Source organism: Anabas testudineus, chromosome 13, assembly GCF_900324465.2.
Source record: "Anabas testudineus chromosome 13, fAnaTes1.2, whole genome shotgun sequence".
In the NCBI taxonomy this organism is placed as follows: domain Eukaryota; kingdom Metazoa; phylum Chordata; class Actinopteri; order Anabantiformes; family Anabantidae; genus Anabas; species Anabas testudineus.
In genome coordinates this window covers 17,180,506-17,198,734 of record NC_046622.1, presented here as the reverse complement: position 1 = coordinate 17,198,734, position 18,229 = coordinate 17,180,506, and the positions used below count along the sequence as shown (strand labels likewise).

Below are 18,229 nucleotides of genomic sequence, written 5' to 3'. Positions count from 1 at the left end.
TTGTATTATTGCAAAAACAAAACAACAAAAACGTCTACACATAAAAAAAACAAAAACACATTTAAATCAAACCTGGGAAAACACAACCCTACATGTGGATGTACAGTATAGGCCAACACGTGCACATACTCGCATAAACATCACACGAAATCTGTCCTATAAATAACCCGCATGTTAATCTAAACAACTAGAGCAAGCGTAATGTTGTTCCACTGCAAATCACCATGCAAACATTTACCCACAGCTCCAGAAGAGCTCAGCATGTTATACGATGCCGTATCCCACAGAGAGGCAGACGCACAGGCTGGATCTGTGGGACGTAGCAGCTAATTTAATTGATAAGGCATATAATCTCAGGGAGCACTTGAACCACACCCCACATACGCACAAACACTCACAAAGAGCTACAGGGCAATGCCACGGTCAACCCGGGGGACTTGGCACAGTCCTGTAAGCTAACACTGATAGTAAGTGAAGACTTGTTCCATCTGACCTTCTAATTTGGCTCAGAGCCCCCTGCAGGAATACTCACTTTCTATTATAAGACCCAGAACCCTGTGTGTCAGATAAAACATCAAACCAGAAGTCATGCAACATAAACATCTTTTCTGCAGCTGATCCAAGTGGCTTTTCAAGTTTCACTTGGTTAGCCCGCTGATTGTAGACAAATCTCATTAACATGAAAGCTGCTTAGAGAAAAAAAGAAGTTAGAAGACCTTTATCCTCTCCCAAAGCAGGAGAGAATTATTGTAGTTTAATATGAAATGTTTATAGAAACGTTTGGGTTATCACTTCTGCACACAGTGAGGGAGAAATAGGGTGATTGCGAACAGGAAAAACAGAAGCACTGTCACCTTGTGTTTATTAAGCTGAGGTTTACTGTCTTAATTAGAATATGGTAATGAACACAGCTTGTCTTACAGGTCGGCATTAACTCCTGACTGAGAAAAACTATTTGTGCAAAATGACAGATTGTCACATTGCAGCTTGCTGCCAGAAATTATTTCTGTCCTGGAGCACAGATAATTAAAAATAATACAGCTGAATTGTTTTAAAGGCGGTAGAAAATTCAGATAGAGGTCACTCTGATCACTCCTCAACAAACAAGACAGATTATTGTCCAGTACATAGATAGCTTAACTATTTTAGGATCAACATTAAAGAGCCCAACAAGGCTGGGGACAGCAAAAAAATCCTGAAAGAGACACATAAAGCAACACAATTTGCTGCATCCATTCATCTAGATGCAGTTTCCTATCAGTAGGCGCCCACATGTCATCAACATGTACGTGGTGTGATCCGATTGTTTAGCTCCTTTTTTTCTGGTCATTAAGATGCAGCTGATTTAGACTCTTCAGCATCTGGCAGGTTCACTAATGTTTCAGGGTTGGTGCTCTGGACCATGTCACTCCTCTGCTGCTCAGGAACATGACTCTCCAGTTTACAGTTATCAAGACCTCTGCTCTCTACAGTTTGTTGGCTGTGACCCTGGCTAGCTGCAATAGTATCCTGCCATTGGCCATCAGCAGGACTGCAGACATCAACACCAGGATAATGCTCCCTCTGCCCCTGCTGAGTGCTGCCACTGTCTGTATGTGTACACCCTCTTGTCACGTCTTTTGGCTTGCTGTCATGCTGCTGGCACCGTCTGATGTGGTCTAATGTGATTTGGAGCTCATTGAGGCGCTGTGATACATAGCGTCTCTTCAGTTCCAGCAGGATTGTTCCATTACGACTCAAGCTTGGCATGCTTGTTGGTGTCGCCCTCTGAGAAAGGAAAGATCACAGAGCACGTATTGTAGATGATATGTGGTAAAAGACAGAAATGAATGAATGCACCTAGTGTAAAACAGCAATGCACTTGTGCAAATGCTGGCACTTTGGTGTATATGAGCAGGTGCCTATATTCATTTGTTCAGGAGCAAAACCTGAAGCTCACAAAGTTTGAATGATTTATCACCAATAAATAAAAGGAATCAAATGTGTTGTTTATATGTAGAACATGCTACATTAGTAGTGAGAATAGTCAGCACGTTGAAATGGGACATCAAATCCTAACAGATCATTTCTAAGCCTTTCACAACCCAGTTAAATTTCCATGCACATTAATTCTCTGGATTATGTAATTATATGCGTAATGTGTAATATTTCAGCTAATTACCATTGAATGGTTGCCAGCACTGTTCTGTCTGTCGTTTTGCCATGTGCTCATTTGAGCTCTCCTCTGTAGCTGCACACTCAGCTGCAGGAAAGACTCATTCATGCGGTCAATTTCTTCCTCTATACAGGACATCTGGAAAACAAAGTAATCCGTGATGTAGCATGTGCTGCTTAGAGGACAATGAGTATTCTCCTAAAAAGTGGGATAGTTCATGATTTGGAGCAGAGAGATACCTGCATTGGAGTCCCTTTTGGTGGTAAACCTGCAGAAATTAAGCAAAACCTTTTTAAAAGAGGAGTTTATGTACAGTAACCACGTGATAGATGATTTTTTAATTGTGAATTGTGGAAGATCCGAACTCTGATATTACTTTGACAGGTTTAAGCAAAATCAACAAAAGCATTAAACCCGCCCCCACATAAGAAAAAAGTCTACTCAGAACGTAAGTTAGTGTTCATCAATCTTTATCGATGCTACCCATTTGTTTGCAATGATGGAGACACTGGGTCACGTTTAACTTTTTTTTTTTTTGCTGTTGCTCATTTGATATGTGGTGTTTTACAATATTTGGTCCATCCTAGTGTTTCAGTGTTATGGATCTTAATGCAGATAAGAAAACAATTGTCTTACCTGTGTCTGTGCTCTCACGTGAATGCTGTTTAAGGTTAGAGATGAGCTGCTCTAACTTGAAGTGCTTATATTTCTCAAGTCTAAATAGGAAACGGGAGAAACAATATTTACTGTACTGTAGAACACTATACAATGCTGCGGATTCATCTTTCTCACCAACCTGCTAGCTAGAAGGTGTTCAGTGAACTGCGTTTGCGTAGGAACTCTAATGTTGAGAAATTCCTCCACTAATGCACTATGCCACTCCTCTGAAGCATCAAATTTTGACTGTCAAAAGAAAGCATTAAAAGTTATCTGCCCCCACTCGTGCGGTATGATCATGATGTGTGAGGTTTGAATAGCACTTTCACACCTCTTCTGTGCTCCATTTAAAAGAGAAATTGAACAGCTGAAGGCTCACAGATGAAATGGCCTCATGAAGAATTTGCATAAAGCTCTGGGGTTTGGATTCTGAGTGAACAAAATGCACACACACAGTTTGCAGGGAAGGTTACATATTTTCAATGACATATGTGATGTGTCTGTATGGACTGTTACATAAGCAGGTCACAAGATTGGATTTTCAGGACTCTACAGTGACTACAGTCCAATTACCCGATGCTATGTAGGCCATGGACTGCAGGATGACAGCGATGAAATGTCCCACGTGCTGAAGCTTTGCCTCTGACAGATAAAGGATTTGATTGGTTGCATCAAAATAAAACTCCCCTGAGCAGTGTGCCAGTAGAGCATCATTAGAAGACGCTAAAGACACAGGAATTGACTTGGCCAGTAGCAGAAGCACAGGCGGGAACAGGGGACAGTTTGCAAGCAACTGCATCACCTGACAGCCAAACAGGAAAACGGCTGAGTGATGAGGTGAGAGGCTGTCTAATGCAGCTGGAACGAGTTGTCCATCATGGCTCTTATTGACAGAGTCCATAGTTGCTAAAACAAGTGGAAAACATGGTATTGGTATTTGACATTGAGGCCTCATAACTAGTTTAACATCCTTGATTCTGTCTTTCTCAGATCCAAGATACAGCACTAAAAGTCCTTTTAAAATAATCTGTACCACTGTGAAGATGCTGACTGGGCCCAGCTGTGGTGAGGTTCTGTAAAGACTGATGAATATCCTGTAGGGTCTTAAATAAAGGAGATATGGTGACCAGCTTTGACAAGTCGTTATCACTGAGACAAGGAGCTGTGCTCTGCAGATGGACTAAAGAGAAGGGAAAAAAACATATTTGTGGGATATGCTGAAAAGAAATACAACAAACTATTATAAAGATTTGACCTGAACCTGGTTCATGGGGAAGGGCTTCTGCTTTGGCCATATTCACTGATGAAAACTGTGGACATCATTTGAAAGAAATAGTCATTCTCCATGCAATTATTCATAGACATGCTACAAACAGAAGGAAAGCCACTACAGTACCTGTATATAACACATATTGGTGTCACTGGGTTGTGCATATCCAGTTTGGGGCTCACATTCTCTGGTGTCATGAGGACCAGGCAAATCCTGGTTCTGCCAAGCCTCTCCCGTGAGCCTGCACAAGAGCGCTTCCACTGACCTGAGAACATCTCCCAGTAACACTACACATGTAGATACCTCAGCTGGGGTGATGAGGATGTTCAGTCACATGCATGCAAAACATTTAATTACAACATGTTACACACGTTTCAGCCTCTCAAAGCACATTAGCAGAGGATTTAAATGACAACTTGTTGTCTTTATTTGAAGCAAAGCTTAGCAGAAGGACTACCCCTGATCCTCTCATCGCAATCTCAACAAGAAAGTGAACATAAACACACAGTTTCCTAAAAAAAAATAAATTCAATGAATCATCTTTGTTTTATGATTATACTGTACAGTACATCATTTGTCATCTCTGGAAGAAATTATTTTCTCTGCCCCCTGAGCATTGCTAGGAAAAGATCAGTACCCGAATCAACCACGTCTGGTCATCATTCAGTTTTACCTTGTTCATTTATCTCTGCTGCACTGCTGTTAGATGCTTTATTCCTCAGGACACTGTGGACAAGCAGCTCTTTAAGAAGACTCATTTTTTTGTGATCCATGTTCTCAAACACATTCTGGAAGAAAATACACAATTTTAAAATTGTTTTCTTGTGACAGTTTAGAAAAGCATATGTTTTCAAAATTACGTGTGAAACTTCCCGTTCTTTCTTGAAATAATCATAGTAACAAAACTCACTTTGAGTGTTTCAGTCTGTTCACACACGTTTCTGTAGAACTCCTGCATGTCTTTGCGGCATCGAGCCAGTTGTGAGGCTATGTGGAGGTTCTGATCCTCGAGTTTGTCGTATAGAGTTTTCACATTGAACTCCTCCAAATCATAGCGGCCTGACACGCCTCCTAAATGAGAGCAGTGCATGTCGAGTTAGAAATGGGCTGAAATAATGAATCACAGTCTAAAGAACTGAGCAGATACTATTCAATGAATGACTAAACGTTGAAATCAAAGGCTTCCTTAACTGGGCCCAATAATAATTCAGGAGAGTATCTCTGGCTTTCTAGTTCAGGGTGGAGCATGCAATAGATGATAAGTACTTGAATTAAAATTGCAAAGCCTTACTAGAAAGCTGGAGATAACAGCACAAGTCATTATACTGTGATAGTAGCCATTAGTTTCTTTATCATCAATCAAATGGGGAATAGGCTGTTAACTGCTTCCTGGTCATGCATGTTGGTTCCATAATTACTAGGCCAATGGTCATTTAAACATCCTCTCAAGCTGCATGAATTAAGTATTAAGGACTAACAGAGAAGCATTAAAGTCCACTCTACCTTGTAGTCATTTCACATTGATACAATGAAGTATTACAACACATTAGACAGAAACAATGACAAAGACAGTACTGAAGACGAGTCAGCTGGACAAGTGTTTTGTAGTGAAACTAATGTTGATACATTAGCAGGCTTACTTCTAATTAGCAAAATGTTAGTAATGAATTAAAATACATAATTAATCAATTAGTCTGTGTGGAACGTCGTTGTAACCTTGTTAGCATTTAACTAAAATCACAATTTAAAAAACTCCTGTTGTGTTTTTCTGTTTCTGTGTTAACTATTTATTGTATAACAGAATACATCAGTCATAAAATTGTCTTAACTAATTGTCTAACTCACTGTGCAGCACTAGAACTACTGACACTACCACGATTTATTTACAGCGCAGTTCCAATAATTTTCCACAAGAAAACTACATCAGAAGGTACTAAATATAAACAGTATATAATAATAACAAGAAACCGTTACCTCCCTTTGAAATGGCTGGCTCCTCAGCCTCTGCTCCTTCTCCTACCCCCCTACTGCCTAGGATGCCACCTATGTCTGGAACAGCTGTGCTGAAAGACAAACACAGTCCACTTCTTTATACATCTCACAGTGGGGACATTGTACTTAAAGTTATGGATAAAAAAAACTGTATTAGCCCAGCTGTAACACCAACAGACCTTTCTCCATTGCAAACACACTCCATTGGACAGAAGGGCTCGCCGAGGCTGCGCCACTTTGGTTTTGTCCGCCAGTGGGAGACGAGCTTCGCCTTGTTTGGTCGCAGAACGAGCACTGTAGTGGTCACAACTATAACTGCAACCAGCAGCAAACTGAGGATCCCTACACACACAGTCAACATTTTATCATGATCAAATATCAAAATGCAATTTGCTAAAGTCACATTACAGCATGACCAAATGGTGAGCAAGGGAGTATGACTGACAGATAGTAAAGATATATACCTGTTATCACTCCCCAGTCAGGTAGAAGGTTGAGTCTGTGCTGCTTTACAATACCATACTTGACCAGCTGTGCTGGGGTCATGGGCTGGAAGACAGCAGCCCTGGGATCACACTCTGTCCCCTCCTCACTGACCACAATGACAATACTCCACTCTGGGACAGCATTGTCCACAAATACATACTTCCCTTTTTCTGAAAATACATGGGCAAACCTGAGAGGAGAGAGGAATTAGTGGCAAAGGGGGGACATGGTCACATGATGTGATTTCATATAATGGACTTAACACCCACCTCTTGGAATTAAAGTTGGTCTGCTTCACGAGTATCTGCAAACGTCTGAAGGCACCAAAGTCCCAGCTGGGGTTACTATTAAACAGGTGGTCTTTTTGATACACTGGGAAGTGACTCATGTGACGATCTTAGGCATAAATATGAATTTGGAAAAAGAGTACACAACAAAATATTGATCATAATGTCATAATTAAACCAACAAACATGTTTGAAGATCAGGAGTTCAATACCAGTGTAGTTGATGGTGAGGTCGAAAATGAGCATGTCACCAGAAGACAGACAGGCGATGGGGTTGGGGATTCGAGGAAAGACTAGCAGGTCAGCATCATTATCATCTTCTGTGTCTCTTCTTTTTCTGGGTCTTGGATTTAGGAATTCTATTGGTTCTATGCAGGGGTACATCAATTTGTTTAGAAATTCACTAATCAAGGAATCAGTAGGTTGATCAGTGACTTTGGAATAAGAAAAACAAAAACAGTCCATATGACAACTTAAGTCTAGGCACCTGACAGAAACTGACTGATGAAGTCTTTCTGTGTAGGAATCCAGCCAAATATGCCTTCAGAGGCAAATTGGACCAAATAGACCTTCCCAATATTCCTTGCATGGATATCTGGTCCTAACACTTCCTTTGCAGTCTGGGGGTAAACAGAAACAAGCTTAATGGCTACTGAAGCTCTATAGACTGCAGATTTCCAAATGAGAGTCAGTCCTGTGTACATTCATATTGTGTTAAGTATCAGTTCAGTTGTGTCAGTAAAATGATGGTTGAAATTCAAACATTAAATTAAATTCCATGGGCAAACATTAGTCTAAAACCAGACATTAGACTCATTAAAGAGCACACGCACAACACTGTGTGTGTGAACATTGTGTGTGTGTTCTTTGATGATGATGAAACACACATGACTCTAGAAGAAAATGATGACACCATCTAACCTTGTCTTGGTTGAACTATTCAAAATGTTTCCTTGCATGAAGACAGGAGTTCATTATTTATCACTTTCTCTTTGCTGGAATGCAATGATATCAGAAAATCTGCAGCTGCAACATTTTTCCTGGCGTCCTGCTGGGACTAAGACTGGTCAAGACCCTTATAAATGCTACACCAAACTAATCTATCTAGCTAAAGCTACAGCCTGACAAGTCTGTGAGCTGCATCAGTACAATGCTAATGATGTCCTGGGCGTATTTTTATCTGTGCAGTGCAGCAGCCTCCAAAAACGCTTTTCCTCATTCATATACAGACTAATTGATCACTAAATATAAGGTAAAAAAAAGTCACATGTGCATGCAAAGTGTAGTTGATTATCATTTTGTAGATGGTCCTGTTGCTTCTCCCTCACCCTGGCCCAGACTATACTGTTTCTTTCTTTGAGGCTGAGCAGCAGGTATCCATCTGGTGAGAACTGGGCAGAGAGCTGAGGCAGTTTGGAAAGGCAGGAAGTATCGCAGAGCTCCTCGGCAGACACATATCGCTCACACTGGCAGCTAGGGCCCCAGGATGAGGCAGATAAGAAGAGAAAAAGAAACACAGAGCTCATATCAGAGCGCATAATTAATTTCTTTACTACATGTAGCTTCAGTAGCTTTAACAGGGTAACTTTAAAGAGAGGATTTGAAAAATACAAGTGAAATTCACATTCCCATCTCCACATCCAGAGTTCCTCCATGTGGTCCGCAGGTGATATTACAGGAGTGGAGGGAAGGTGACACACACTCTCTGGATGCTGCAAGACGCACCTGTCCCGTGGCACAACGTCTATTCACCTGACACACACACACAAACACAGACACACATATGTAGACATCTAAAAGGACTTCAGTTCCTGGTTGAACTACAGTACAATTTACGACCTCACAGCAAAGAAAATCATATAAAATAATTCTGAATGGGAGTAAATGTATTTGGATGATCTGTCTGAATACAGGTAAATGAACCCTAGCTTTACTGTACTGGATACCTGTCACTGACCTCAGGCTGGCAGTCTAATGCACTGTCAGAGGTAGAGCCTTTAAAATCCAGTTCATTGTAGAAGATAAAACCAGTTCTGCACAAACATGAACCATCCGAGTGCTGGAACGCACGATTCTTTCCAATACAGATACAAGAAGAAGAACCTGAGGAAACGTGTGACACAGCATGTCAATATGGTGAAGATACTACAGAGGTGTTGAAAAGATCTTTTAAATGTATAACGTAGAGACCACCGAATAATAACACAATCTTTAATGTTTGTTTAAACGCATCTGATGTGATCTGAGTTGTGAACACGGGTTGCAGTACGATCTAGGATCAGCTGCTATGCTCTAACCAGCTGGTGAGGTGGAGGAGCTGCCACAGGGAAAACAAGCCTTCTGTGCATGTAGTTGGTTGAAGGTGCCAGCTGGACATGGATGACAATCACTCATTGTCTCAGCACGAGTGATGTTACCAAAGGAACCAGGGGGGCAGGGCGCGGGTTGGGTGGATCCCATGGTACACACATGCCCAAGAGGGCAAGGGTTACTCTTGTAGTGGGCAGCACCTGTTGAATTAGAATAAGCTTAAACCTTATATAGAGTTAAGCAATGAAATATCCAATGTTGTAGTGAGATCTAGAACGATTTGTGACGGTGTACTCAGGTACCTGGGGGACAAAAGTATCCTGGTGGGCATGGAAGGCATTGTAGGATGGGGGAGAGGTACGGACGATAGGTGCCCCCCTCACAAACACTACAGCAGCTGTTTTTGGAACCCCTTAGCCTGCTGGTGTTAACAGGCATGGAGCCCCCTTCACAGGACTTCATGGCAGAGCTATTGGCTGGGCAGTAGTATGGAAATGGACAGCTGTGGAGCATGGTAACAGGGTTATTTATATAGCTTTAACTCACACCCTGCAGAATTCGCCCCAAAACCCACTAAGCTTTCATCATTTGAACAGTTAAAGCCCTTAATTTACCGTGTCAATCTTACAAATGTGTTTCCATACATAGCTCCTTTATGCACTCACAGCTGTTTGGGGGTATTGTAGGAGTGGGATCCCTCAGGACAAAAATAACCTTCAGGGCAAACTTGAGGCTCAACAGTTTGAGGTCCACAGTAGGAGCCAGCTCTGCATAGCCTCTCTGAGACTGCTCCTGGATTATGAGCAAAGACTAATTACAGAACAGAAGCTAATAGGGCAACGTTATAAACTGTGTTGATAAACCTACCCATGGGGCACTGGTAAGAGGCCCTGCAGGGAATCCCATCTACATTGGGCTTCCCTGTAGCATGAGGGTCTGGACAGAAGGTTCCCCCTGCACAGGGTTCACACTGGCTGGGTGCAGCAGCTCCAGGGAGGGGCCTCTTGGTGCCTGGTGGGCAGAGGATGGGGGGTCCAAACCCACTACACCAGTGACCAGGTGGGCAAGGACTGTTGGAGTATTCTGTAAGAGCTGAAAAATAAAAAGCTGTGTAAAAAAATATTCACCACTTCAAAAACACTAACAAACAGAAATAACACTGCTGCATAATATTTCACTTTCATTTATGGGACTATAACTTCGATAACAAGTACCAGAACCCTAAAGCTTTTCAAAATTACTCCATAGAAGTAAAGTTCTTTAATATTCATTATTAAAGAAACCTTCATTTAACCAGAGAGGGTAGAGGAAGGGTCACCATCTGCTGGGTGTCATCAACTAGGCACAATAAGTGCTAATATACTTTCATTTATAACAATTAAGGATTTCTTAGGGACTTGAGAAAAAAAGCTTTCAATCACATAATAACTCCTCTGTTCTTATCTCATGCTTGTGCTCAGGCATTCATATAATGGTCTGCATACATAATAAAATTAATACAATCTACAAAGGCACTTTGCTTTAACTGTCCTTGGAAATTTAAATTAAACCAAAGTGTAAGTCAAATGTCAGTAAAACATGCATATTCAAATGTATTTTAGACCTTATTATACAGTAAGAACAGGATATAGCAGAATGAAAAGGAAAAGATTTAATAGGCAATGAAGGAATTAGTCAAAGTTGTACAATGTATGTAAATGTATGTACTTAACTTGTTGATTTTATTAGTATGTTAAGCTCTAATGTGTAAGATGCAGCGTGCCACACCTGTGCTGTTACAGTGCGAACCAGGAGGGCAGGGCAGACACTGGCCCTTGCTTCCTGCTCCAGGGGAATCCCGATATGTGTACAGAGGACATGGCCTGGGTCCTGTCCCTCCATTGAAGTCACTGCCAGGCAGACCATCACAGTAATGACCAGCAGGACACAAATGAAGGACTGGATCTCCTGCAGGCAAACAAAATGATACCATTTTAGGGGGAAACGGGTTTGGGATATTTTTATGATGAGCTTGTTTTGTGCCACCTTTGTTATAGTCTTGCTCATGAGTCTGTATAATTTCCAAGGCTCCCCGAGGTCTTTGTAATTCTCAGCAGGGGGTTTAAACTGTCATGGGAGGATGCTTGTGTCTGCTTATACTCAGTTTACACATAAAACAAACAACTACTGCCTGGTAGTAGTAATAGGAATCTAAATATTATCCTGCACTTTTTTACAAAGACATAAATGTACTCATACCAGGTTTACACCAATACTGAGATGGGCAGGGTAAGCAGTCCTGTAGGCTGGCACCGCCTGGGAATCTTCTGACAGTGTTTGCAGGACACAACTGAGCCTCCTCTGTGCCCTCAGGACAATAGAAACCTAAAATAAAGAAAATGTTAGTCATTAACAATAATGTAGCTATTAATAAATTAACCAGTTAGGGAAGAATCAGAAAACTCACAGGTAAAAAAAAAAGTTTTTTTGATAATAACATAATTGATTAATATATGATAAAATACAAACATGTGTTATTATATACTAATATGTATTATTTTATTATGATATAATGATATTATTATGATAATAATGATCATTAATATTTCAAATTTTGCTATTTGTTTTCTGTATTTAGAATTGCTGTAATGTACCTGGTGGACAAGGTCCAGCACACTGCATGTCCCCCTGGCACTGGGTCGAGTTAGACACCGGCCCCTGAGGGGTAAATTCTGCACTCCCAGAATTACAAAGATACCCTGCAGCACACACACCCTGGATCCGACCAGCCCTGAAGAAAATATACAGTGAGTTGATTTATCCATGAGCACCACAAGCTTCACTGCATACACAGCAACACATAAACACAAGAATAACTAAAAGAAACTAAAATGCATGCTTTATTGAATTATATTTGTGTATATTAGCATGTTAATTTGGCTTCTGTGAATCATGGCTCCTCAACAGAATGTTTGCAAGTGCTGTATGTGTATGCATGAACATGCAACTGTGTGCCCATGTACATGTCTGCTTCTGCATGCAGACACTGATGTACAGTGTACCTGCAGAACTTTCCTGGAGGGCAGGGCAAACACTGTCTCTCTTCCTGTAGTCCGCTCTGGTTTGAATGAGTGTATGTCCCATTAGGGCAGGGCTGAGGTACCATGGTGCCTAAAAATGCAGTATAATAAATAAAGCTGCATGACTTGTTGCATAATTATTTCCACTAGTCATGGCAATGACTAAAACAAGAAAATACAGTAAGTGCTTTTCTTCAGACCTCGTCAGAGATTCATCATGAAAATGAAAGCACTAGTACATTATTTTAGAAAATATGCTTATTAATTAATTATGTGCTGAAACATACATGTAAATAAGAAGATTGATACAACTCTAAGGTCATTACAACAAACAATAAAGTGTGGCCAGCCATCCAGCACACAACCCTCCTTAGAAACCACAAGTTAATGTTTTACACAGATTTAATTTAATTAATACGCAATTTTTTAATGATTAAATTTCCTTCTTAATAAACCTGCAGGGCAGAATGAGTGCGGTGGGCAGGGCAGTGGTTCTCCCTCTATGGCTTCCTCACAGTAGAATCCAGGTCGGCAGGGAATACAGGTATCTGAGCCTGAGTTTGGTTGGTACTCTCCTGTGGGACAAGGTAAAGCCATGGCTGACCCCTCTGGACAGTAATGACCCTAGAAGAGAATGATAATGAAAAGGTGCATCTGGATGGTGGTGGCATAAGCTTCACTCTTAAACATTACTGTATGTCAGGAAAACAATAAGAACAATGGATAATGTAATGTAATCCTTACCTTGGGACAGAGGAAGGGATAAGGAGTGGTTGAGGAGAAATCAAAAGGGCAGTAGAAACCAACAGCACAGGGACCACTGGGGTTGGACAGACCTTCAGTGGAGCAGTAGTGACCTGCAGGACAGGCAGAGCAGCTCTCTATGGACACACCTCCTAAAACAGGAAGAAAACAGATGTACTGCTTGGCCTCTTTATAAATAAAGAGATAACAAATTATTAAATTAATTAGTGTATATAAGTATAATACATATTGTATAAAAGCATATGCTTTTATGTGGAATTTCAGCAGTAGGTTTACCAGTGGTGTTGCGAATACTGCCAGGAGGACACGGAATTGGAGAGACAGATCCTGCTGGGCAGTAATGACCCACAGGGCAAGGGCCATTCCTAGGGAAGATGTCAGAGCTCTGTGGTGTTGGTCCCATGGCTCCACCTTGGCAGAAATAACCCTCCAAACAAGGGCCTTGACAAAAATAAAAAGACAAAACCAATTGATAATCTTATACCAAACTGTTTAACTAGCGGAGAGTTACATTTTGAAAAAAGTCTAAAATATCATCATCAAATATCTTTGCCACCTTGTGGTGTTGAGGCTCCATATGAGCTACAGTACACTCCAGAGGGACAGGGCTTGCAAACAGAAACAGAGTGTGTTCCAGTGTGGTTGCTGAACGTCCCTAAAGGGCAGGGCTGAGGCAAGGCTGTCCCAGCAGAACAAAAATGGCCTAGACATAAAATAGACATAAAAAGTTTGTTTGTGATTAGATATTTCACCACTGTACACTGCTACCACAGGGGCAAATTATATTTGGCATATTTACCAGCTGGGCAAATAGAGGGCTCTTGAGTGGCTGCAAAGACACACATGGTCCCTTTAGGGCATATTAAGCAGTGGGCCGCTCCCGGGGCAGGACTGTATGTGCCAGGCTCACAGGGCACCTCACTTGCAGATCCAACAGGACAGCTATGGCCAGCAGGGCAGAGGTAACCATGGAGACCATCCGATGGGGTGGGAATGGAGCTGCCACCCAGGCACACATGCCTGCAGGGATAAACAGGGAAACAAAGTTCACTCCAAACTGCCATTTCTGCCAAGTTCACCAGTCTCTTGTCAATTTAAGAAAAACACTGCAGTGTCGGTCTTGAAAACAGATGCAAATTAAGAAAATAGTAAACAGTGTTAACACATAGAGCACACCTCATGCTCCAGGATGAGGTTAATCAGTCTGATTATTACTATAAGTCTAATCAGTCTAATCTATCGTCAATCTATCATCTATCTATCGATAGATTCCTATTTCTCATTCCTCATAGATAGATAGATAGATAGATAGATAGATAGATAGATAGATAGACAGATAGATAGATAGATAGATAGATAGATAGATAGATAGATAGATAGATAGATAGATAGATAGAGCAGTGTTTACCCAGCATGACATGGGAGAGCCTCAGACAACTCTGATGTTGCAGGCTTGTCACAGAACAGTCCAGAAGGGCAAGGTGGGCATTCCTCAACTCCTGTCAGTCCTTGAGACAAGGAAAGAGACCCTGGTGGGCAGGGGAGTGGATAGCCAGTTCCAGAGGGACAGTAGTAGCCAGAAGGGCAAAGGTGGCTTCCGGTAGAATTTCCCTGAGAATAGGAAGAATAAATACAGTAACCATAACACTAATGAAATTTTTCTTTAGATCAATCCATGTTACTGTATAGCACACCACTGCCTCCATATACAGTGCATCCAAAAATTGTTCCCAGTGCTTATCTTTTTCCACATTTTGTTATGTTACATGGAATAAATTCAATATTTTCCTCAAAATTCTACAAACAATGCCCCATAATGTGTAAAAGTGCAAACTTTGTTGAAGCATCTTTAGCACTAATTACAGCCTCAGGACCTTTTGAGTATAATGCTACAAGCTTGGTACACCTATCTTTGAGCAGTTTCTCACATTTTTCTTTGCAGTACCTCAAGCTCCATCAGGTTGGACGGGAAGCGCCTTTGCCATTTTCAGATCTCTCCAGAGAGAGATCGGGTTCAAATCCAAACTCTGGTTTGACCAATCAAGGACATTCACAGAACTGTCACATAGCCACTCCTTCATTATCTTGGCTGTGTGCTTAGGGTCTGTTGCCCCAGTCTTAGGTCTAGAGCACTCTGAAACAGGTTTTGATCAAGGATGTCTATATACTTACTCTAGTCTCCTAGATTCTGGCACTGAAAAACATCCCCACAGCATGATGCTGCCACCACCATGCTTCACTGTAGGGATGGTATGAGCCAGGTAGTGAGTCTGGTTTACTCCAAACACGAGAGTTCAATCTTTGTGTTACGGCCCCAGGCCTTTTTGTTTTATTTTCCTTTTCCATGTTTTTAGTGCGTGCCCCTGGTTGGTGGGTGACCTGTACAGAGACCGCATGCAGATCTGTGGTTTGCCAGAGCACACTTCTGATTGGTGGCATGCCTCAGCTCCTATCAAGTCAATCACCATGGGCTCCAACTATTGGTGTGGTAATCTTTGCAATCAAGCTCAGACTCATAATTTGTTACTGTTAAAAGTCCTGCCTGGTCTTCATTCAGGGCAGCGGCTGTGTAGGGACAGCAATGGTGGTTTGTGGCAGTGTTTCACAGTTTCTAGTGCGTGGTGTCTATGGCACTTTGATTCTGTGACACTTTGCTGTTCCTTTATCGTATTTAGCGTAATTCTCTTGTTTCTTGATTCCACAATTGCTTGTACTTTAACCGGGGGCCGGGTTAGGTTTCAGACAAACACGCATCCATACACCCACTCCAGACAACAACACCATCTGCTCTGACACAGAGGCTGGTAAAAAATTATGTATAAACACATTAGGTTTAAGGGATGCTACTTTGTTGTATTAATGTTTGGATAGATAGGGAAGGTTAATTAAATCAGGTTTTGTTTTTGTGTTTGTTTGTGTCCTTATTCTACATTAGTCAGTGAGAGAAATCATGCTTATGAGATAGATTTGTTTTGTTTTATTCAGTTGTTGTTTTCCAATTGCATACCCATCCTCATATACCTTTTACTGTGTTTAGTTGTACAATAAATTCAGGTGATTTGTTTTTTTTTTTTTTTTCTGGGTTTTTTTTTTTTTTTTTTTTTTTTTGGTTCTTTCTTGGGTTACACCTTTTACTAATGATATAGCATTGAAACATAAATGGGTGCTCGTCCAGGATCTGAATTTGGCCACACTGTCAGTGTGTATTGATAATTTGTAGGAAGGTGTCCATCTAGGGAGCATAACCCAAACTCGTAGCCCAGGGTTAGTGAGATTTCTCTGAAGTTTTCCCTTCACTGCAGAATGTAAAAAGACTGAACTGCTGCAAATCGCCAACCATTTCGGTATTGCTGTCCAAGCAGATTGTAAAACGTGAGTTGAAAGCTCTAGTAGTGAGTAAGCTGGTGGAGCTGGAGGTGATACTCTTGTCAGTGTGTAATCCTGGTGTAGCGGAGGTTGATGCTTGGTCGGTGAGTAGCCTAAAGGGTGACGTGGAATCTGTCGCAGCTGGTGGAATAGGTGAGACAGGACCTGAGGTACGTGGTCTATGACTCACTTTTTGTCGGTATGAGCTGTTCTCCCCATCTGCCACCGGCTTGTCAGCTGAGGCACGGCTGAAAGTGCACCTCACCCTATTTAGAAGCCCAAGAAAAGGCTCGAGTCCGCCGTACACAAGTAGAACAACTGGAAATTGAAGCCAACAAAGCTGCGAGGCTGAGGAAATTAGAATTAGTATCTCAAGCCCAGGTACACGGGCTTTACCTGTTACCTTAGCTGAGACTGGTACCAAAGTGTATGATGTTGACTCATATTTTGCAGCATTTGAACGGATTGCTAATCTTTAGTTAGTTCATCTTGTTCTAGCTGATTTCCCAAACTGCAGTGCATATTTGGTTGATCTCATGTTGTACACTACCACCTGGAAAGAACCCTTTGTTTCATCAGATCAGAGAATCTTGTTTCTCATGGTCTGAGAGTCATTTAGGTGCATTTTTGCAAACTTTTAATGAGGAGTGGTTTCTGTCACTCTGTCTCTGGCCATTATATTATACAGGCCTAATTGGTGAAGTGATGCAGAGATGGTTGTTCTTCTGGAACATTCCCCTCTCTCCACAGAGAAACGCTGGAGCTCTTTTGTGACCATCAGGTTCTTGGTCACCTCCCTGACTAAAGCCCTGCTCTCTTGATTGCTCAGTTTGGATGGGCAGCCCACTCTAGGAAGTCCTGGTGGTTCCAAAAATTCTTCCATTTATGGGTGCTGGAGGCCACTGTGCTCATTGGGATCTTCAATGCTACAGACATTTTTCTGTACCCTTCCTTACGTCGCTTGATCCTGTCTTGGAGGTCTACAGACAATTCCTTGGCCTTCATGGCTTGGTTTGTGCTCTGACATGCACTGTGGGACCTTATAGAGACAGGTATATGCCTTTCCAAATCCTGTCCAATCAACTGAATTTCTGACAGGCGAACTTGAATCAAGTTGTAGAAACACAAATTTCTTGTGTACTAATGAAAATTCATTGTAGCAGAAAAGCAATTCACCATTAAGGCACCATCAATAACAATGACAAATACCCTGGAAATGTAATTTCTAATATGTTCTGTACAAGCTGTCATTACATGCAAAGGTTTCACTGATGAGAGTTCAGGCTATGCCAATTTTGTTGATTCATGTGGACATAATGGTACCTTAGAGGCCAAGGGACTACCAATATCATTAAGCATAATTCACTGACGACAGATTGACCAACATTGCCAGATTACAACAGAGAACATGAACAACACCTGATACTCTGTAGAGTTCGGACTAGTTGACCCAGAAGGACAATAGTACCCTGCCTGACAGGGCCCTGTAGGCTGGGACATACCAGGATGAGAGCAGAACATTCCTGCAGGGGACATCAACAGAATTAAAATTACCATAATGAAAAACAAACTGTGCACAGTTCATTTACGTATATTAATCCATAGAGCACAACATTAATACCACACCAGAAGGGCAAGGCAGGCAGGCATCAGGACTAGAGGCTCCAAGCAGGCTCTGCACAGTGCCAGGTGGACAAGGGAACTCGAATCCTAGAGTCAGTCCTGGAGGACAGTAACATCCAAGAGGACACAGTGCAGGCTGTACAGTACCTTCAGCTGAGCCACAACAGGGATAATGCATAAACACAGAAGATACCTAATGACTGATGAGACAAATAACAAATAACAGCATTCTCACAGTTTTGCCATGTCTAACATTGCT

General features: G+C 41.6%; 1 protein-coding gene across 1 annotated transcript in view; it reads right to left on the bottom strand.

Annotated features, from left to right (window-relative positions):
• Positions 1-825: 825 nt before the first annotated feature.
• The window catches only part of LOC113171580, a 43,152-nt gene continuing 25,748 nt past the window's right edge, over positions 826-18,229 (bottom strand). The window contains exons 61-97 of the mRNA XM_026374043.1: positions 17,974-18,123; positions 17,767-17,870; positions 14,390-14,592; positions 13,781-14,001; positions 13,538-13,684; positions 13,258-13,422; positions 12,961-13,112; positions 12,672-12,840; positions 12,199-12,307; positions 11,791-11,927; positions 11,396-11,521; positions 10,925-11,104; positions 10,025-10,249; positions 9,823-9,949; positions 9,460-9,659; positions 9,145-9,357; positions 8,805-8,950; positions 8,472-8,599; positions 8,176-8,320; positions 7,335-7,467; positions 7,060-7,215; positions 6,830-6,956; positions 6,539-6,750; positions 6,254-6,416; positions 6,057-6,145; positions 4,993-5,153; positions 4,756-4,870; positions 4,209-4,390; positions 4,074-4,122; positions 3,846-3,992; positions 3,386-3,718; positions 3,144-3,241; positions 2,952-3,058; positions 2,792-2,871; positions 2,395-2,423; positions 2,162-2,293; positions 826-1,767 (exon numbers count right to left, since the gene is read on the bottom strand). Coding sequence (XP_026229828.1) covers positions 1,330-1,767; positions 2,162-2,293; positions 2,395-2,423; positions 2,792-2,871; positions 2,952-3,058; positions 3,144-3,241; positions 3,386-3,718; positions 3,846-3,992; positions 4,074-4,122; positions 4,209-4,390; positions 4,756-4,870; positions 4,993-5,153; positions 6,057-6,145; positions 6,254-6,416; positions 6,539-6,750; positions 6,830-6,956; positions 7,060-7,215; positions 7,335-7,467; positions 8,176-8,320; positions 8,472-8,599; positions 8,805-8,950; positions 9,145-9,357; positions 9,460-9,659; positions 9,823-9,949; positions 10,025-10,249; positions 10,925-11,104; positions 11,396-11,521; positions 11,791-11,927; positions 12,199-12,307; positions 12,672-12,840; positions 12,961-13,112; positions 13,258-13,422; positions 13,538-13,684; positions 13,781-14,001; positions 14,390-14,592; positions 17,767-17,870; positions 17,974-18,123 — 5,798 coding nt within the window. The 3' untranslated portion in view covers positions 826-1,329. The remainder of the gene's footprint in view (positions 1,768-2,161; positions 2,294-2,394; positions 2,424-2,791; positions 2,872-2,951; positions 3,059-3,143; positions 3,242-3,385; positions 3,719-3,845; positions 3,993-4,073; positions 4,123-4,208; positions 4,391-4,755; positions 4,871-4,992; positions 5,154-6,056; positions 6,146-6,253; positions 6,417-6,538; positions 6,751-6,829; positions 6,957-7,059; positions 7,216-7,334; positions 7,468-8,175; positions 8,321-8,471; positions 8,600-8,804; positions 8,951-9,144; positions 9,358-9,459; positions 9,660-9,822; positions 9,950-10,024; positions 10,250-10,924; positions 11,105-11,395; positions 11,522-11,790; positions 11,928-12,198; positions 12,308-12,671; positions 12,841-12,960; positions 13,113-13,257; positions 13,423-13,537; positions 13,685-13,780; positions 14,002-14,389; positions 14,593-17,766; positions 17,871-17,973; positions 18,124-18,229) is intronic.